Consider the following 22292-nt stretch of genomic DNA (forward strand, 5'->3'; position numbering starts at 1 on the left):
CCAACCTCCCACAGCGGGGCAAGTAGTGCATTCCAGAGCTGATCTCGTGGGACACAGGACAGTATTAAAACTGGATTGTTCCAGACCTTGCTGGGGGAGGCACTAACCAAACAGAGTGGCAGCTGAAAGGAAACACAGATGACAGCTGGTGAAAACAATAACAGCTCTGGCCACCTTGCACAAACTGGCAGACTTACCTTACCTCCCAATTTCAACTAACTCTGTGGACAGAAGGAACCAAATACTTCTCACAAGCCAGTCACCTGGTGAGACCACATCAGAGCTCCCACTGTACACCAAAACCAGGATTGGATGCCTAAGGAATAACTCCAGGACTTTTACCAAAAGACTGAACTTTTTGTTGTTCTCATATCTGATGTTTTGGGGGAGGTGGGGGGGTGAGTTCTGTACTATTAATTTCACCATCACAATTTTCTTATCCCTATTCTAACCCCCTTCACTTTCCCTCCTGTTCCTGCTCTACAATCCATTGTTCTCCCTCCCGACTACTCTTTCTGCCCCTTCTCATCCACTCTCTCACTCTGTCATCACCACTCCCTCATAACCTCCCCCAAGCTGTCACCAAACTACCCCTCTATCCTACACACTCACCACCTACTGACTACCCTACTGTACAACCGTACACAACACCAGTACCCTGCAATCCCTGAAACAAACACCCTCCACTACAACAACAGAAATACACTCAAACATGCAAAAGGGCCACAAAACCCAGCATCCCCTATACCTCTTCCCACACACACCCACCCTTTGCCTACCCTCTTTTTAGCGCCACCTTTACCAATTGACCAAATTTCTATACCTAGCTTAATAATGATTACCCACCAAACTCCCATGGTTTATAGATATTATTGCCAAGGGGTTTTCTAAATAATATGGAAACAACTGATCTGGAATTGAACCTGTGAATATGTTATTGCTAAAAAGCACCTACAGGCCAGGTACAGAAAGAGACATCAACCTAGCTAAAAAAACCAAGTGAGTTACAACACAAAAATTAAATCAAGGGAAAGAAAACAGGAAACTAAAGCTACCAACTAGGCTCTCAGGAATATACTTGCACAGCACCAAGTGGAGTGATGGGAAGAAGAAGGGATGGAACCACTCTCTTCAAAAAACTAATACAGGATTCAGTAGGAAATGAAGAAAATGGATACCTAGTTCCTGACCCCAACAAAACAATGATAAATGTCACTAAGGAGCCCAGGGACACCCCCCCCCAAAAAAAAACCCACAAAGAGAAAATCTTGGAAGAAATAACCAAGAAATTCATGGAGAAGATACTGGACTTGGTTAACTTGAATGTACAAGATGCACTCAAGAAATTTCAAGACACAAAAAATAAAGAACATGAGAAGACACAGAAAGGAATAAATGAACTCAGGGAGGACTTCAACAAGCACCAAAGTGAAACAAAGGACACTATAAAAAAAGAGATATATGAATTAAAGATGACAACACAAAACATACAAGAGGAGTTGAACAAAGAAATGGAAAACCTCAGACAAAATAATGAAACAGAAATCATGGAAATAAAAAGTCCCTTTAGTCAAACAAAAAAACACAGTGGAAGGCCACTTCAGCAGACAAGAACAAGTAGAAGATAGAATCTCAGAGCTCAAAAATAAAATAGAAATTAAAGAAAAAACAGAAGAAATCTTAGTCAAAAAGCTCAAGAGCACTGAAAGGAATATGCAAGAACTCAGTGACTCCATCAAAAGACCAAACCTAAGAATCATAGACATTGAAGAAGAAAAGGTGCAACCCAAATTGATACAGAATATAGTCAACAAAATAATAACAGAATGTTTCCCAAATCTTGAGAAAGTCTTGTCCATTCAGGCACAGGAAGCCTCTAGGACACCAAACAGACTTGAGCAAAATAAAACCTCCCCACGGCATATTATCATTAAGACAACAAGCACAGAGAACAGAGAAAGAATACTGAAGGCTGTGAGAGAGAAAAAACAAATAACGTATAAAGGTAAACCCATTAAATAACAGCAGATTTCTCAATGGAAACCTTAAAGGCAAGAAGAGTATTCAGTGAGGTATTTCAGGCACTGACTGAACATAATTTCAGACCTAGGATACTCTACCCAGCAAAATTAGCATTCAAAATTGACAGAGCAATGAAAATCTTCCACACTAAACAGAAACTAAAATAATATATGACCACCAAGTCACATCTACAAAAGATTCTACAAAAATTCTGCCCACAGAAGATGAAAGCAAACAAAATCACAAGCGGATGGGAAGTATCAAACCACAGAAGAAGAAAAGACAAGTAATCAAAAGTAGCACTTATTTGGCTGCACTCAATCAAATCCTTAAACAACAAAAACATCTAAATGGAAAGAATCACCACATACCTATCAATATTAACACTGAATATCAATAGACTCAACTCTCCCATCAAAAGGCACAGTTTGGTAAACTGGATTAAAAGGAAGACCCATCTTATTGACAGAAATACCCCACTGGCTTAGGGTGAAAGGCTTGAAGATTTACCAAGCCATTGGCCCCCCAAAACAGGCAGGAGAAGCAATACTTATAACAGACAAAGTAGACATCAAACTTACATTGCTCAAATGAGACATAGAAGGACACTTCATACTAATAAAAGGAGCAATACATCAAAAGGAAATAATCATTATCAACCTATATGCACCCAATGTCAGGACACCCAATTTCAACAAACATACACTGAAGGACTTAAAAGCACATATAGACTCCAACACAGTGGTAGTAGGAGACTTTAAGACCCCTCTATTACCAATAGAAATGTCATCCAAACAAAAAATCAACAAAGAAACCCTAGAACTAAATGATATCACAGATTAAATGAACCTAACTGATGGCTACAAAATAATTCATGTGACAACAGTACAATATACATTCTTCTCAGCAACTCATTGAACTTTCTCCAAAATAGATCATATCTTAGGGCACAAAGCAACCCTCAGCAAATATAAGAAAACAGAAATAACCCCCTTCATTCTGTCTGATCACAATGCAATAAAACTAGAACTCAACAACAAAAACAACAGTAGAAAATATGGAAATATTTGGAGGCTGTATAACATGTTGCTCAATGATCAATGAGATATAGAAGAAATAAGAGAGGAAACCAAAGTTTCCTGGATGCTAAAGAAAATGAAAACATCACCTACCAGAACCTATGGGACACAGCAAAGGCAGTCCTAGAGGAAAGTTTATAGCCATGAGTACATATATTAAAAGGACAAAAAGATCTGAAATAAATAACTAATGGTACATCTCAAACTCCTAGAAAAACAAGAACAAGCAAAACCCAAAACAGGCAGAAAGAGAGAAATAATAAAAATACGGGGCAAAATTAATGAAATAGAGACCAAAAAACAAAAACAAAAAAATACAAAGAATCAACAAAACAAAAAACTGATTCTTTGAAAAAATAAACAATATTAACAAGACCCTGGCCAATCTAACTTAAAGGAGGGAAAAGACTCAAATTAGTAAAATCAGAAATGAGAAAGGGGAGACAACAGGAAACACCAAGGAAATCATCAGAGACTACTTTGAGAACCAATAAATCAGAAAATCTTGAAGCAATAGACAAATTTCTAGATGCTTATGAACATCCAAAACTGAACCAAGAGGATATTAAACACCTAAACAGATCAATAACATTTAATGAAATTGAAGCAACAATAAAAAGTCTCCCAAAAAGAAAAGTCCAGGACCTGACAGATTCTCTGCTGAATTCTACCAGACCTTTCAAGAAGAACCAATACCAACACTCCTTAAACTTTCCATGAAAGAGAAAGGGAACACTACCTAACTCAATCTGTGATGCCAGTGTTACATTCATCCCAAAACCAGACAAGGACACATCCAAAAAGGAGAACTGCAGGCCAGTCTCCTTTGTGAACATTGATGCAAAAGTCTTCAATAAAATAATGGCAAACTGAATCCAACAACATACTGGAAAGATCATTCACCCATGCCCAGTCAGCTTCATCTCAGGGATGCAGGGATGGTTCAACATACATAAATTAATAAGTAAAATAGAGCACATTAATAGAAGAAAAGACAAAACCACTTGATTATCTCATAGATGCAGAAAAAGCCTTTGGTAAGATTCAACACCATTTCATGATAAAAGCTCTAAGAAAACTAGGAACAAAAGGAATGTACCTCAACATTATAAACGCTATATATGACAAACCTATAGTCAACATCATACTTAATGGGGAAAAACAGAAACCATTTCCCCTAAAGTCAGGAATAAGTCATGGATGCCTGCTCTCCCCACTCCTATTCAACATAGACCTGGGATTCCTAGCCAGAACAATAAGGCAAGAAGAAATAAAAGGAATACAAATGGATAAAGAAATAGTCAAAGTATCCCTATTTGCAGACAACATGATCTTATACCTCAAACACCCAAAAAACTCCACCCAAAAACTCCTAGACACCATAAATAGCTTCAGCAAGGTAGCAGGACACAAAATCAACTTAAAAATTCAGTAGCCTTTCTATACACCAATAATGAACAAATTGAGAAAGAATATAGTAAAAAAAAAATCCATTTACAATAGCCTCAAAACAAATCAAATACCTAGGAATAAACTTTTTAAAAGATGTAAATGACCTCTACAAGGAGAACTACAAACCATCAAAGAAAGAGATCAAAGAAGGCTACAGAAGGTAGAAAGATCTCCCATGCTCATGGACTGGCTGAATCAACAGAGTAAAAATGGCTATACTACAAAAGCAATCTACATGTTCAAAGCAATTCCCATCCAAATCTCAATGACATTCATCACAAAGATTGAAAAAATCTATGCCACAGTTCATTTGGAAACAGAAAAGACTGCAAATAGCCAAGCAATACAGAGCAAACAGAACAATGCTGGAGGTATCACAACTTCAAAATATACTATAGACCCATAGCAATAAAAACAGCATGGTACTGGCAAAAAAACAGATATGAAGACCAATGGAACAGAATAGAGGACCCAGATGTGAATCCACACAGCTATGCCCACCTTACTTTTGACACATGCACCAAAAACATACATTGGATAAAAGATAGCTTCTCCAACAAATGTTGCTGGGAAAAGTGGTTATCTGCCTGCAGAAAACTGAAACTAGATCCATGCCTATCACCCTGTACTAGTAACAACTCAAAGTGGATTAAAGACCTTAATGTCAGACCCAAAACCTTGCAGTTAGTACACAAAAGAGCAGGGACTGCTCTGGAAGCAATAAGTACAGGCAAGGACTTCCTCAGTAGAACTCCAGCAGTCCAGTAACTAACAGAAAGGATTGACAAATGGGACTACATGAAATTAAAAAGCTTCTGCACAACAAAAGAAATTGACTTTAAATTGAAGAGACCACTCACATTGTAGGAGAATATCTTTGCCAGTAATACATCAAACAAAAGATTAATAACCAGAATATACAGGGAACTCAAAAAACTAAGCTCCTCAAAAATCAATAAACCAATAAAGAAGTGGGCAACTGAATTAATCAGACATTTTTCAAAGGAAGAAGTCCAAATGGCCAAAAAACACATGAAAAAAATGCTCACCACTCCTAGCCATAGAGGAAATGCAAATCAAAACCATACTAAGATTCCACTTCACACCTGTTAGAACAGCTATCATCAAGAACACCACCAACAATAAATGTTGGCAAGAATGCAGGAAAAATTGAACCCTCATACACTGCTGGTATGGGAATGTAAGTTAGTACAACCACTTTGGAAAACAATAGGGAAACTTCTTAAAAAACTAAACATACATTTGTCATATGATCCAGCAATGCCACTCCTAGGGATATACCTGAAGGAATGAGACTGAGGTTATAATAAAGGCACATGCACACCCATGTTTATTGCAGCACTATTCACAATAGCCATGCTATGGAAACAGCCAAGATGCCCCACTACCAATGAATGGATTAAGAAAAGGTGGTATTTATGCACAATGGAATTTTATTCAGACACAGAAAAGAATGAAATTTTGTCATTCGCAAGTAAATGGATGGAACTGGAGAACATCATCTTAAGTGAAGTTAGCCAGGCTCAGAAGGCCAAAAATTACATGTTCTCCCTCATATGCAGATTATAGACCTAAAACAAATGCAGTAATATTGTTGGACATGGGTCACACACTAAGGGGAGATTGTGCACAGGAGGAATAAAGAAAGGGAAGGAAACCTAAAACTTGAATGTGATTGATGTGCTCACTGTAGAGGAGCGAATATAGTAATCTTAAACTGGCAGAGGCCACTATGGGAAGGGGACTAGGAAACAGTGAAGAGGTCTGGTAGAGATGAATCAATGTGGGTTGTAATACACATGTGCATGAAACAACACTAGGAATCTTTCTGTATAGCTATCTTTATCTCAAACTAGCAAAAATGCTGTGTCTTTCTTATTATGTTTTCTCTTCAACAAAATTGGAGAACAAGAGGGCAGAACAGGTCCTGTCTGGGGGTTTGGTACCAGTGGGAGGAGGGAGGTTGTACAGAAAGGGTGTATGAGGGTGAATATGGTGCAAATACTGTGTACACATATATGTAAGTGGAAAAATGAGATCTGTCGAAACTGCTCCAGGAATGGGGGGAAGGGGTGAATTCAACTATGATATATTCAATATATTGTAAGAACTTTTTAAAAATATCACAATGTACCCTGAGCACAATACTAATAATAACAATAATAAAGATTCATGCTTACTAATTGTTTTATACAGGTGTAGAAATACATTAACTTTTATGTATTAACCTTATACCCACCTATCTTTCTAAATTACCTTATTTCCTAATAATTTTAGATTATTGGATTTTCTATATAGACAATCATATCTTCTTAAAAAATGTATTTATAAATGTTCTGTTCAATGCTATTGTAAATTAAAGTATTATCTTAATTTCACTTTTTAATTATTCATTGGTAGTGTTCAAATACACAATTAATTTTTGTATATGGATCTTATATCTTGCAGCCTTGCTAGTTATTAATTCTGATGCTTTTATTATTTTCTAAAAGATTTTCTATAAATAAAATCACATCATGTGAAAACTGAGAGTTTTACTTCTTGCTTTCTAATTTGTATGTCTTTTATTTCTTCAGCACTTCCAGTACAATGTTGAACTGAAGTGACAAGACTGTATTTCCCCGCCTTGGTCCTGCTCTATGGAAGAAAAGAATTGAGTCTATCATTGATAGTCTATCATTTTGGAAGTGACCTTTATCAAGTTGAGGAAGTTCCCATTTGTACCTAATTTGTTGAGTGCTTTGTATCAAAAAAGAGTGTTGAATCTTGTCAGATGCTCTTTCACATCTATTGAGAAGATGATGTGGATGTTTCCTCCACAGTCTATTAATAATGACATGCTACATTAATTGATTCTCAGATGTTGAAACATTCTTGCATTGCTAGGAAAAATATCACCTGTTTGTGGTATGTAAGTTGGTGGTATATGTTTCTGGATACAGTTTGCTAAGATTCTGTAGAGTAATTTTTTTTTGGCTCATAGTTTTAGAGGTTTCAGTCCATGGTCAGCTGGCTCCAGTTCTGTGGGATTGAGGTGAGACCAAAACATCATGGTTGATGGACAAGGCAGAGACAGAGAGAGGAAGGGGTCTGAGATAAGATGCAGTTGGAAGAACATGCTCCCTGTAACCTACTTCCTCCAACTAGACCCCACCTCCTGAAATTCCCAACACCTTCCAATAATGCTATCAAATAATGAATCTATAAGTGGACTATTGGGAGAAGGTAGAACTTTTTTTTTTTTTTTGCAGTACTGGGAATCAAACCCAGGGCCTCATGCATGCCAGGCAAACACTTAACCACTGAGCCATATCTCCAGATGAAGGTAGAACTTTTAAGAGATGGCCTAGAAAACAGTTTTAGGTTGTTGAGGGAATGCCTTCAGAGGAGACTTTAGGATGATGGTCTCTTCCTCTCTCTTTTTCACTTTATCACCAGGAAGTGAACATATTTGTTCAGCAATATACTCCCTCATGATGTGTTGACCACCCCCACCCCAACAGAGGCCTAAAAGCAATAGGTTCATTCACCATGAACTGAAACCTCCCAAACTGTAAGACAAAATAAATTTTTCCTCTTTATAAGTTTATCATCTCAGATATTTATTATAGTAATTGAAGGTTGACTAACACAAAAGTCAAGACAGAGTGAAGGTATGAACACAGTAAGAGGAATAACCATTGGAGAGGGCCTCTTGATTAGAACGACAGTGGAACCATTCTTGCAAGGATACAAACAGAAGATTAAATACCCCAACTCTAGAGTTCTCTCTCTCTCTCTCTCTCTCTCTCTCTCTCTCTCTCTCTCTCTCTTTCTCTCTCTTTCTCTCTCTCTCTCTCTCATAGTAACATGGATGAACATGAAGGACATCATGTCAAATGAAGTAAGTCAAACACAGAAAGACAAAACCACATCTTCTCATTTATATGTTGAATAATCCAATTGAACTCATAGAAACAGAGTAGAATGGTGGTTACCAGAGTCTGGGGGTGAGAAATTGTTGGTACATGAAAGCTGTAATTAGACACATATATTATATGTGTATTATAACATTTCTGAGTACCTCATAATTGTTTTCAATTATAATTGGTCAAAAAAAAAATACAGTAAGCCTGTCTCATTCACAGATGTATTACCTGTGGTTTTGATCAGGGCAATCAAAAAAGAATTAGTAAAGTTAAGGAATCAAAAGAAATTTCAAAAACAAAACATTTTAATTAGTGCACATGAATTTTGCAGCTTGGTTGTAGAGAAGCTCTCAGTCAGTCTGGTTTTATCATCAGTTGTGTTTAAACAATTGTGTGATCTGTTGAGTGTCTTCCAATCCTTAATTTTGTGAAAATCTGCCTCCCAAAAAGTAAACATTCCCCAAAAAGCAAAGCAAAGGTGAATGTGCTTAATTTAAATGATAAAGTGAATTTTTTTAGATTTGTTAAGAGGTGGCATGTCTTAGTGAAAGTTGAACAGTATAATGGGAAAAATGAACCACTCCGCTGGTTCCCACTAAAGAAAAGCACTGCAATAAAGTTTTCAGCTTTTTCTTAAGATGCCCATCTATTACTAAGGTTTTCTAATTACTTGAGAGAACATTGCCACTGTTGGTTTCTGTTTCTACTTGGGATGCTTAATTTTTACTTCCTTTCCTCAATTCTAACAAATTTTATAGAACTATTTATTCTACATCTTATTCCTCCATTCCAAAACAACCTGGCCCCAGTATATGAGAACAAACCCCAAAGTGTGGTGAAACTGGAGAAAAGAAGCAGACAGATTTAGAATTACACAGAGTACAATTTATTGGATACTTACTGACCTAACTATGGTCCTAGGCAACAGCCAGACCAGATGGATCCCTATGATTTGGGTCAGAAGTAGAGGTGTAAATTGAGTCATGGAAAAAGTGATTTCATCCAAGTTAAAATGTACCTGGTTTATCTCAACCAAATATCAAAGACCTCAGGTACATTTCTGGGTATGAAGATACCAGGGGCTGGGAGTAAAGCTTCACATGCAACTCTTAATGATTTTGTTTTTCTAGTATGCTGGAGAAACCATGCATTCAGGGAAAACCAATCAAGCTTACTCAGGTGGTTAAGGCTCAAGATGGCTGCAGCCAAGTCAACTTGAATCCATACTACACCCAGCATCACATCCAATTATATGCAACATCAGCTCCTTTAATTCAGTTTTGAGTGTGATGTCACATTCTTTAGAATTTAAAGATTTCCTTTATTAAAATATTTCAGAATTTGCTCACTAATTTTATGATAACCAAACCAAATCCTTTACTGACATTTGTATAATTACAAATTATAATTAATTTGTATAATTAATTCCCTATATATAATTAATACAAAATAAGTTGCTAGCCAGAAGAATATTACTAAATTTTTCTTCTTGGTACTGATTGAAAATATAAATAAGGAGGCTCCAAAATGGCGACTGGGACACAGACTCAGACTGCATGAGCTCTGTGAATCAAGGACCTTACTGAGACTCTGGAGACATGCTTGGTTGAGGTAAAGCACCAGGGAGAGATGAAACTTCAGCACCCTGAATGCTTAGCCCATGGAAGGCCTCCCCATGCCACAATACACTGAAAGAACAGGTGGGCCACCACCCCTACCACACAGCCACCTGCCCACCATGCTGCCACCCACTGGCTGGGCCTCTGCCTAGCCAGGCTGCTGCCCACTGGCCACCAGCTCCAAACATTCTTGGGACACCTTCAGCAGACCAAACAGAATACTTTCCTGCTGGAGCCACACTTGGCAAAAAAAAAAAAAAAAAAAAAAAAACAAGAAACAAAATTCCAAACCCCTGAACTCCCAGTTCATAAAAAGCTTCTCCATGCCACATTACACTGAGAAAAGAGGAGGGTTCCAGCACTGTCAGATGCCAGCTCCAACTTGTGTAGGAGACACAGACAAACAGTACTGGATGCTAAAGGAATAACACCAGAACTACTAAGACTGAAATTCTACTGATCCTGAACCAGGAATTTTTTTCTTTTCTTTAAGTGTTTCTTTTTCTTTTTCTTTTTTCTCTTTCTTTCTTGGTTTTACTAGTTTTACTATTGTAAGTTAGCTAATACTAAATCACACATAGACCAGGGACAGAAACAGTACCAAGTGGAATGATGGGAAGATGAAAAAGGGATGGAAACCATTCTCCCCCCAAAAAATAAATTAGTACAGGATTCAGAGGGAAATGAAGAAAATGAATACCCAGATCCAGACTCCAACAAAATAAAGATAACTATACCAAAGAACCCAACAAAGCCCACAAGAACATTCTGAAAGAAGAAATACTGCAAGTAATCAATGAGAACGTCATAGAGATGTTACTAGACATGGTCAACCAAAACGTGCAGGAGGCACTTAAGAAATTCCAAGACAACAAAAATAAAGAATATAAGAAAACACAAAAACACATAAATGAACTCGTGGGAGCTCTAAATAAACACCAAAAAAAGTAAAACAGAGAACACCATAAATAGATAAGTGAATTAAGGACAAAATTTGACAATATTAAAAAGAAGTGATCCATGATATGGAAAACCACAGAAGAAAAGAATGAAAAGGAAATACAAAACAAAATAGAAGCCTACTCCAGCAGACTAGAACAAGAAGACAGAATCTCAGAACTTGAAGATGAAATAGAAATTAAAGGAAAAACTGAAGAACTATTAGTCAGACAACTCAAGACCTGTGAAAGGAATATGCAAGAACTCGCTGACTCCATCAAAAGACCAAACCTGAGAATCATGGGTATTGAAGAAGGAGAAGAGGTGTAAGCAAAAGGAATTCATGATATATTCAACAAAATAATAACAGAAAATTCCCCAAATCTATACCCATTCAGGTACAGGAAGCCTCCAGGATACCAAACAGACTTAACCAAAATAGAACTACCCCGTGATATATTATCATTAAAAAACAAGTAAATAGAATAGAGAAAGAATACTGAAGGCTATAAGAGAGAAAAAACAAATAACATACAAAGGTAAACCCATCAAAATCACAGCAGATTTCCCAACAGAAACCTTAAAAGCAAGAAGAGCATGGAGTGAAGTCTTCCGGGTACCAAATGAAAATAACTTCAACCCTAGGATACTCTACCCAGCAAAACTATCATTCAAAATAGATGGAGCAATAAAAGTCTTCCATGATAAGCAGAAACTAAAACAATATATGACCACCAAGCCACCACTACAAAAGATTCTTCAATGAATTCTGCACACAGAAAGTGAAAGCAAACAAAACCATGAAAGGACAGACAGAAACAAACCACAGGAGAAGAAAAGGCAAGAAAGTAGAGAGTAACACTGATTCAGCTGCACACAATCAAACTCTTAAACAACAAAGACAACTACATGACAGGGATCATCACGTACCTATTAATACTAACACTGAATGTTAACAGACTTAACTCCCCCATCAAAAGACATTGTTTGGCAAACTGGATTAAGAAGGAAGATCCAACAATCTGCTGCCTACAGGAGACCCACCTCATTGACAGAAACAAACACTGGCTGAGGGTGAGAGCCTAGAAGAAGATTTGCCAAGCCAAATGCCCCCAAAAACAGGCAGGGGTAGCCATATTTATCTAGGAAAAAGTAGACTTCAAACTTACATTGATAAAACGAGATAAGGAAGGACACACCATACTAATAAAAGGGGAAATACACCAAAAGGAAATAACAATTGTCAACCTATATGCACCCAATGTCAATGCACCCAATTTCATCAAACATACTCTGAAGGACCTAAAAACATATATAGCCTCCAACACAGTGGTAGTGGAAGACTTTAATATCCCCCTATCACCAATAGATAGGTCACCTAAACAAAAAAAATAAATAATTTCTAGAGCTAAATCACATCATAGATCAAATGGACCTAACTGATGTCTACAGAATATGTCATCCAACTTCTGCAGAATATGCATACTTCCCAGCAGCTCACGGAACCCTCTTCAAAATAGATCATATCTTAGGGCACAAACCAAGCCTCAGCAAATATAAGAAAATATAAGTAATCCCAAGCATTCTATCTGATCACAATGCATTAAAACTAGAAATCAACAAAAACAGCAGTAAAAAACATGCAAACTATTGGAAGCTGAACAACACATTGCTCAATGACAAATGGGTCACTGATGAAATAAAAGAGGAAATTAAAAGGTTCCTGGAAGTTAATGAAAATGAAAACACAACCTACCAGAACCTATGGGACACAGCAAAGGCAGTCCTAAGAGGAAAGTTTATAGCCATGAGTGCATGTGTTAAAAGGTCAGAAAGATCTCAAATCAATAAACTAATGCTAATCTCAAACTCCTAGAAAAACAAGAACAAGCAAATATCAAAACAAGTAGAAGGAGAGAAATAATAAAATAAGGGCTGAAATCAAAGAAATAGACACAAAAAAAATACAAAGAATAAATGAAACAAACAGCCGGTTCATTGAAAAACTAAGTAAGATTGACAGACCCCTGGCAAACCTGACTAAAATGAGGATAGAAAAAACCCAAATCAGTAAAATCAGAAATGCTAAAGGGGAGATACAACAAACACCATGAAAATCCAGGAAATCATCCGAGACTACTTTGAGTAGCAAATTTATTATATTATAATAAATTTGAAAATCTTGAAGAAATGGACAGATTTCTAGATACATACAACCATCCAAAACTAAATCAAGAGGATATTAATCACCTGAATAGATCCATAACACAAAATGAAATTGAAGCCGCAATCAAGAGTCTCCCAAAAAAGAAAAGTCCAGGACATGATGGATTCTCTGCTGAATTCTATCAGACCTTTTAAGAAGAACTAATACCTATTCTCTTAAAACTGTTCCACAAAATAGAAAGGGAAGGAACATTGCCTAACTCATTTTATGAAGCTAATATTACTCTCATCCCAAAACCAGACAAGGACACATCCAAAAAGGAGAACTATAGGCCAATCTCCTTAATGAACATTGATGCAAAAATCCTCAATAAGATAATGGCAAACTGAATCCAACAACACATCAGAAAGATCACCTACCATGACCACGTCAGCTTCATCCGAGGGATGCAGGGGTGGTTCAACATACATGAATCTATAAATGTGACACAGCACATTAATAGAAGCAAAGATAAAAACCACTTGATCATCTCAATAGATGCAGAAAAAGCCTTTGACAAGATCTAACACCACTTCATGATAAAAGCTCTAAGAAAACTAGAAATAGAAGGAATGTACCTCAACATTGTAAAGGCTATATATGACAAACCTATATAATACTTAATGGTGAAAAACTGAAACCATTTCCCCTAAAATCAGGAAGGAGACAAGGGTGACCACTCTCCCCACTACTATTCAACATAGTACTGCAATTCCTAGCCAGAGCCATTAGGCAAGAAGAAGAAGAAATAAAAGGAACACAAACAGGTAAAGAAACTGTCAAAGTATCCCTATTTTCAGACGACATGATCCTACACCTTAAAGACCCAAAAAACGCTACCCAAAAACTCCTAGACACCATAAACAGCTATAGCAAGGTGGCAGGATACAAAATTAACTTACAAAAATCATTAGCTTTTCTAAACACCAACAACAAACAAACTGAGAAGGAATATATGGAAGCAATTTCATTTACAATAGCCTCAAAAATAATCAAATACCTAGGAGTAAACTTAACAAAGGATGTGAATGACCTCTACAAGGAGAATTACAAACCCCTGAAGAAAGAGACTGAGGAAGACTACAGAAGATGGAAAGATCTCCCATGCTCATGGATTGATAGAATCAACATAGTAAAAATGGCTACACTACAAAAGCAATCTACATGTTTAATGTAATTCCCATCAAAATCCCAAATGACTTTCATCACAGAGATTGAAAAATCCACCCTAAAATTCATTTGGGAACACAAGAGACCATGAATAGCCAAGGCAATACTCAGCAAAAAGAGCAATGCTGGAGGTATCACAAAATACCCGACTTCAAACTATATTAGAAAGCAATAACAATAAAAACAGCATGGTACTGGCACAAAAACAGACATGAAGATGAGTGGAACAGAATAGAGGAACCAGATATGATCTGGTTCTATGATCTATGATCTATGCCCACCTTATTTTTGACAAAGGTAACAATGGAGAAAAGGCAGCCTCTTCAACAAATGTTGCTGGGAAAAGTGGTTATCCGTCTGCAAGAAACTGAAACTACATCCATGTTTATCACCCTGTACTAGCATCAACTCAAAATGGATCAAGGACCTTAATATTAGACCCGAAACTCTGAAGTTAGTACAGGAAGGAGCAGGAAACACTCTGGAAGTACTAGGTATATGCAAAGACTTCCTCAATAGAACCCCAGCAGCTCAGCAACTAAGAGAGAATAGACAAATGGGACTTCATAAAATTAAAAAGCTCTGCACAACAAAAGAAATGGTCTCTAAACTGAAGAGATCACCCACAGAGTGGGAGAAAATATTTGCCAGCTATACATCAGACCAAGGACTGATAACCAGAATATATAGGGAACTTAAGAAACTAAACTCTCCCAAAATCAATGAACCAATAAAGAAATGGGCAACTGCAAAAGACCAAAAATCGTATGTTCTCCCTCATATGTGGACATTAGATCAAGGGCAAACACAACAAGGGGATTGGACTATGAGCACATGATAAAAGCGAGAGCACACAAGAGAGGGGTGAGGATAGGTAAGACACCTAAAAAACTAGCTAGCATTTGTTGCCCTTAACGCAGAGAAACTAAAGCAGATACCTTAAAAGCAACTGAGGCCAATAGGAAAAGGGGAACAGGAACTAGAGAAAAGGTTAGATTAAAAAGAATTAACCTAGAAGGTAACACCCACGCACAGGAAATCAATGTGAGTCAATGCCCTGTATAGCTATCCTTATCTCAACCAGCAAAAACCCTTGTTCCTTCCTATTATTGCTTGTACTCTCTCTACAACAAAATTAGAAATAAAGGCAAAATAGTTTCTGCTGGGTATTGGGGGGGGGAGGGGGGGGTGGGGGCAGGAGGGAAAAATGAACCAAGACTTGTATGCACATATGAATAATGAAAGAAAAAAAAAAATAAAATAAATAAATAAATAAAGATTAAAAAAAAAAAAGAAATGGGCAACTGAACTAAACAGAACTTTCTCAAAAGAAGAAATTCAAATGGCCAAAAAAAACACATGAAAAAATGCTCACCATCTCTAACCATAAAGGAAATGCAAATGAAAACCACACTAAGATTCCACCTCACCCCTGTTAGAATAGCCATCATCAACAGGTGTTAGTGAGGATATGGGGAAAAAGGAACCCTCATACACTGCTGGTGGGAATGCAAGCTAGTGCAACCACTCTGGAAAAAAATTTGGAGGCTTCTTAAAAATCTAAACATAGATCTGCCATATGATCCAGCAATCCCACTCCTGGGGATCTACCCAAAGGAATGCGACACAGGTTATTCCAGAGGCACCTGCACACACCTATTTTTTTTTTGCAGTGCTATTCCCAATAGCCATGTTATGGAAATAACCAAGATGCCCCACTACTGACGAATGGATTAAAAAATGTGGTATTTATACACAATGGAATTTTACTCAGCCATGAAGAAGAATGAAATCTTAACATTCGCAAGTAAATGGATGGAACTGAAGAACATCATCCTGAGTGAGGTGAGCCAGGCTCAGAAGACCAAAAATTGTATGTTCTACCTCATATGCGGACATTAGATCTAGGGCAAATACAGCAATGTTGTTGCACTTGGGTCACATGAGAAGGGGAGAGCACATATGGGAGGTATGGGGATAGGTAGAAAACCGAAAACATGAAAGTGTTTGATGTCCCCACTCCAGAGGACCTAATACAGAAACCTTAAATCAACAGAGGTCAACATGAGAAGATGAATCAACATTTAGAGGTCAACATTTAGAGATGAATCAACTTGGGTTATAACATATTTGTACATGGAAGCAATGCTAGGAATCTCTCTGTTTAGCTGTCCTTATCTCAACTAGCAAAAACACTTATGCTTACTATGCTTATGTCTTCTCATCAACAAAATTAGAGATAAGGGCAAAACAAGTTCTGCCTAGAAGTGGGGGGGAAGGGAGGGGGGAAGGAGAAGGTGAGGGCAGGGGGACAGGGGGGGAGAAATGACCCAAACAATGTATGCACATGTGAATAAATGAATAAAAAAAAGAAAATATTTACTTAAATAAAGGTAACACAAATACTTGTTCTGCATTCTGTTGGGATATGTAAATAGGATTTATTTATTTGTTTATTGAGGCAGGGTCTTACTACATAGCCCAGGCTAGTCTCAAACTCATGATTCTCCTGCATCAGCCTCCGAAGTGCTATAATGATAGGCATGTGCCACCATCTCTGGCTTAAGTCTGATTCTCATCTGTTCTTTCTCAAAGTTTTATAAAATTCCCTTTGTCATGATAATCTTAAATCCTCAATAATATGTTTAAGTGTAATGAGCGCTCACCAGTTTATATACCCTCTTTGGTATCCCTTTGAAACTTTTTGACCTGAGAATTTTATATTTAATTCAGTACAACTTATGGTCATTATTTTTTCAAATGCTTCATTACTTCTGTATGTTCTTCCATCTTCTTGGACTTCAACCATACGGATAATTACCCTTCTATTTCTACATGTCATATTACTTTGCTTTGCTTTTACATTTCTCATCTCTTTATGCTTCATCATATCTTCTGAAAGAGTTCCTTTAGCTGACCTTCCAATTTACAAATTTACTATCAGCTGCATGCATTCTGATGCTTCATCCAGTAGCTGAGGGTCTTATTTCATCTAATTTAAATACACGTCAGAGGCCAAACAGGAATGAGACTTTTCCTCATTCAAGCCTGGGAAGATATATAGCCCAAATTTGCAAACCAGATACTCCCATCCAGGATTTGGGATCTTGGAATGATGACTCAAACAGACACATTATAGAGGCAGTGGCAACATCAAGACCACAATACTGGCAGAGGAAATGTGAGTGGTGGGGCAAGCATTGGTCCTATAGTGTGACTGCTCTATTCCCAGTTGTTTAACTACTTTTGGTTTGCATTCTGAGACTGATTCTACAGTCTTCCCACTGATTCTATGAGAAAATCAATATCCTTCCAATAAATTTATTTTCTCCCTAAGCCATATGAAGTTAGACTACATTGTTCATGACTGGTAGAACAGGTGACAGAATTTGGAATATGAGAGAAGTACAGGAGAACGGATGCAGTAGCTTCTTTCTTTGACATAGATAAGACACTGTAGATAATGTCACACATCATGGCTCAAAAGGTACAGTTGAAAACATATCACTTAAAGTTATAAAATTAATGACTGGAAGAATGATAAATAAAACTAATCAAATTTAGGAGAAAGAAATGGATTTAGAGTGAAGTGAAATAATCCTCAAACCTTGATTAATTGGATACAAAACTGCTGATCAATATTAATTAACCAAGTAACTAAAGTAAAATCTTCTTTACATTATGAAAATAACAGAAAAACTAAAGTGAAGTATGAAAGATGACTGCATGTAGGCAACAGGACGAATCACCATGAGATGGAAAAATGCTACTGTTCATTTTCTACCTTTCTTTACTATTTGAGTCATTTTTAGTCATGCTCATATGCATTTTTATCACTTCAAATCTCTAGACTACATCATCATAGCATAACACAGGTAGCTACTGACACACACACACATGGACTCAGCTGCAATTCTGAGAATGCAAACTACAAAAGATTTAATTACATAGAAATCAATTCAAGAGCACAGATTTGCAACCAGATTTGTTTTCTTACTAAAACACAAAGCAGTCTTGCACCTGTCTTAAGCTAATCATTTACAGAAGGAAATCAAATCCCAAAAGATACTTGGGAAACCACAAGATTTTTCCCATCTTAATGAAGGCATAATTTGATGAATAAAAATTGTACATACTTACAACATGTAATGTAACATTTTAATATATGTATGTATTGTGAAATGATTTCCACAATCAAGTGAATTAATGTGAATCCATCACCTCACATAATTATGTCTTTTTTGGTGTTAAAAACAACTAAGATCTATTCTCTTAGCCAATTTCAAGTGTGTAGTAGAACATTCTTAGCTGCAGTTGCTATGCTGTATTTTAGTTGTCAAGAACTTATTCACCATGCCTAACTGAAACTTTGTGGCCTTTGATAAACATCTTTCTACTTTACCCACCCTCCCGTTTTCTGGAAACCACCATTGTACTCTCTGCTTCTAGGAATTCAACTTTTCAAATTCTTTGTATCAGTGAGGTCATGCAATGTTCATTTTTCTACACCCAGACTATTTTGCCTAGCATAATCCTCAAGATTCAGTCTTGTTTTCACAAATAACAGGATTTTCCTCTTTTTCAAATTGAATAATATTCAATTGTGTTTTTATATTTTCTTAATCCATTTATGCATATCTTGGCTGTGTTATGTCCCTAAAAAGAATAAATCATAGAAACTTTGATCTTTTATGATTTCTTAGCTTCCAGGCACACCAACAACACCAAGTTTAAAATAGTAGTTGTCATTTTATGTGTTTAAAAATATTCATAAACTTGCATCCCATAGACCAATCCTAATATGATGTCTTCAAGTATGAAAATGACCTACTTAAAAGCTCATAGGAAAGAACACAAAACTTTGAGTCAAAAAATTGGGACTGTTTCATTTTAAGCAAATCATTACACCAGTTTTGTCACCTATAAAATGAGGAGAGAAGTACTACCATTCTATTAAGTCAAATGAGATATAACATACTACATATAAGAAGTCCTGATAAAATGTAAAGTGCAATACTCATGTTGGAAAATGATACTGTCATTATTACAATTGGTCACAAAGTACATCCATATAAAATAGAAATGTCATAATGAACATCATCCTACTACTAAAAATATAACAAGAAGAAGCACTAAGCACTTTTTATTTAACAAGAATGGATGTCATTCCCAGGACATGAAAGATGGTACCTGGTCTCATATAATTCAGTGATACCAGCAGAAGAGCCAGTCCTCCCCTGGAAGAAGACTAACATCCACATGTGCTTTGCATATGCCTATTCATAGATTTAGGAAAGGAAAAGATAGGTTTTAGAGAGAATACATTTATTAAAAGATGAGCGTGGTCGATAAATGGAAAAATATTTTTGGGTGGCCAGGTGTGATGTTTCATACCTATAATCCAAGTACCCAGGAGGCTGAGGTAGGAGCATAGCAATCTTTAAGACAGCCTAAGATACACAGTGAGACCTTGTATCAAACCCCAATACCCCCAAAAAATGTTTGGGGATATCAAGTATTGACCTTTGGATTCCAGATCTCCTTGAACTTAACCAAAAGAAGTAAGTTCAAACAAGAAGAAAAAGGCTAAGAAAGTGCATAGGAAGAGGAATATGATTCCAAGGAGGGAAGGGCAAAACTGGCCCTGTTGGAGGGTAGCATGATAGCAAGAAAAGAGCACTGGACCAAAGCCAGGAAAGAGCAATGGTCACAGCTCTACCACTGGCTCTCCGTGAAACCCAAGGCAGGCCACTGCCCCTCTGGGCCTCAATTTCTTAATCTATGATTCAGAAGAGTTGTAAGACTAGTGAACACAACTAATCAATCACTTACAAATATTCATTAGTTATTTATTATGCTGGGTAGTGCTCCAGTCACCAGGGACATTGGAAAGAACAAAAACAGACATAGTCTCTGCTGCCATGGATTTGACATTTCAGATGATCTCCATCTAACTCAAAGTCCTGGCACACTAAAGCACTAACTCTGGCTGTAGAGAGCCCAGAGTGGACAATCGGGACAGCTAAGTGACCAAAGAGGAAAAGGCATGAGCCCTTAATGAGCAAGTTCTTTATGAGCAAAAGCAAGTGCCCCTCAAACCCATTTGATTCACTCCAAGTGCTGAACACTGGAGCTTAACTTAGATCATTGTGGCCAACTGACTTTTACCCTGAAAGGTAAATCTAGGGCCCAAAGAAACATCCAGATATAAAGATGTTTTGTTTTGTTTTTCAATTAGATAACTAGATCTCCTACAGTGGAGAAACAGAACAATTTCATACTTTAAAAAACTTATCTAAAATGACTAACATTAATGAAGAGACAAATTTTCATAAAAATTAATGATTACATTAATTGTTCCTAATCTGTATTTTTCTGTAATAGAAAAAACACAGTGTAACATAAAAAAATAAATGAAATGAATATTTGTTACATAGAGATAGAATAAAACACCTCTTCCAGCAAACATAAAATCCCATCGTGATTTCTGTAATACATTGAAACAATTCACTTTGCATTGCAATGAGAAATAATATTGGTTTTTATTCTGTATTTTCTGTGGCCCATTCATTAAATTGGTGTCAAAAAATAAAAATCTTAAAATACATAAAAGTCAGCTCCCTTATAGAAAGCTATCAAAGGAATGTCTCCAAAGAATATTCTAACCCCACCTTTCTCTCCAGATCATGGGCCCCGGCTTCTCCAAGCACACACTGTCCTCCAGAGGGTTCTCTGACAAGTCTGCTTCACCCTAGGAATTCCCATGATCAATATGACAGAATGAAGAGAAGGATGGGCAGCCATGAGTGTGTCAGAGATTAAGACCCTGGTGAGAGCTGCGGGAGAATGCTTGGAGGTGAGGGAGCAGGGACTAGCTATGACATAAACCAGGTGAAGTATAAGGAAGCACCCCAAAGACTTCAGGGCAGTGTTGTGAGCCTGTGCCCAAGCATCTCTTCTATCAGCTATATGGACATTCATCTTCCTGTGGTGTCTATACAAAGAGACAATCAACATCGAAGAGGAAGCAAGAAGCACCATGAAAGGCAACCAATTTTCTGAAGTGAGATGAAATATAGAATTATCATGCCAGCTTGAAAGGAGGTTTGGAATGCTGCTGTTCCTATGGGAAAGATGGTAGGAATTTAAACCAGTGTTGAATATAAATAGCAAATTCATTATACAGTGTCCCAGCAGCCACCAGAGACTCAAGCTATAGGCTCTCTGCTTCAGCCACAAATAAACGGGGTGTTTAAAGGTTGTGGTCTTCTTACAATAGAATACACTGAGGAAAGCAGCACACCACAGACTGGCCTAACCATGGCCCAGGAAACATTGAGACAGTGAAGCCAAAGAGAGTTTTGGAAAAATGAAAGCAGACTGAAGTCCAACATCATCAGCCACTGAAGAGAAACCGGCAGCCATCAGGCCTAGGACAATGAGGTTATATGAGGATCACTTGACTTTTTTGATCCATTCTCCAAAACTCCAGACCACATGGACTCCATTTGCAATCAAACCAGTAAGAAATTCAGCTACTGCTACAGGCATCAGCAGTCCCAGGGTGGTGGAGAACATGGCTGAGAAGGGAAGTTTCTCTCTGCTGTCCCAGGAAGGGTACTGGTTTGGTACTGATCAATTTGTATGGTTTCCAGCTGAGGTCAGATTCCCTCATATGATATCACATCCAGAGTAAATTTTCCCACCACAAAATCTGAGTTAAGACTTGCCCTTCTGTAACCTGTCCTAAAGCAGAAACTGAAAAGCTGTGACCAGGAACAGAAAGTTTAGAAGTTATGATGAACCTCTCTGTTATTTGCATCTGTACAAATGAACCCTGAAACTTGATTCAGAGACTGGAAACAGTTCCAAAGAC

General features: G+C 37.2%; 1 protein-coding gene across 1 annotated transcript; it reads right to left on the bottom strand.

Moving 5' to 3' along the window:
* Positions 1-21100: 21100 nt before the first annotated feature.
* Tas2r5 (taste 2 receptor member 5) lies at positions 21101-21994 on the bottom strand. Its single transcript, XM_020183574.1, is given in 3 exon segments — positions 21101-21732; positions 21735-21826; positions 21828-21994. Coding segments are annotated over 3 exon segments (891 nt in total).
* Between the last annotated feature and the right edge of the window lie 298 nt (positions 21995-22292).

This window comes from Castor canadensis, chromosome 2 (assembly GCF_047511655.1).
Source record: "Castor canadensis chromosome 2, mCasCan1.hap1v2, whole genome shotgun sequence".
NCBI lineage: Eukaryota > Metazoa > Chordata > Mammalia > Rodentia > Castoridae > Castor > Castor canadensis.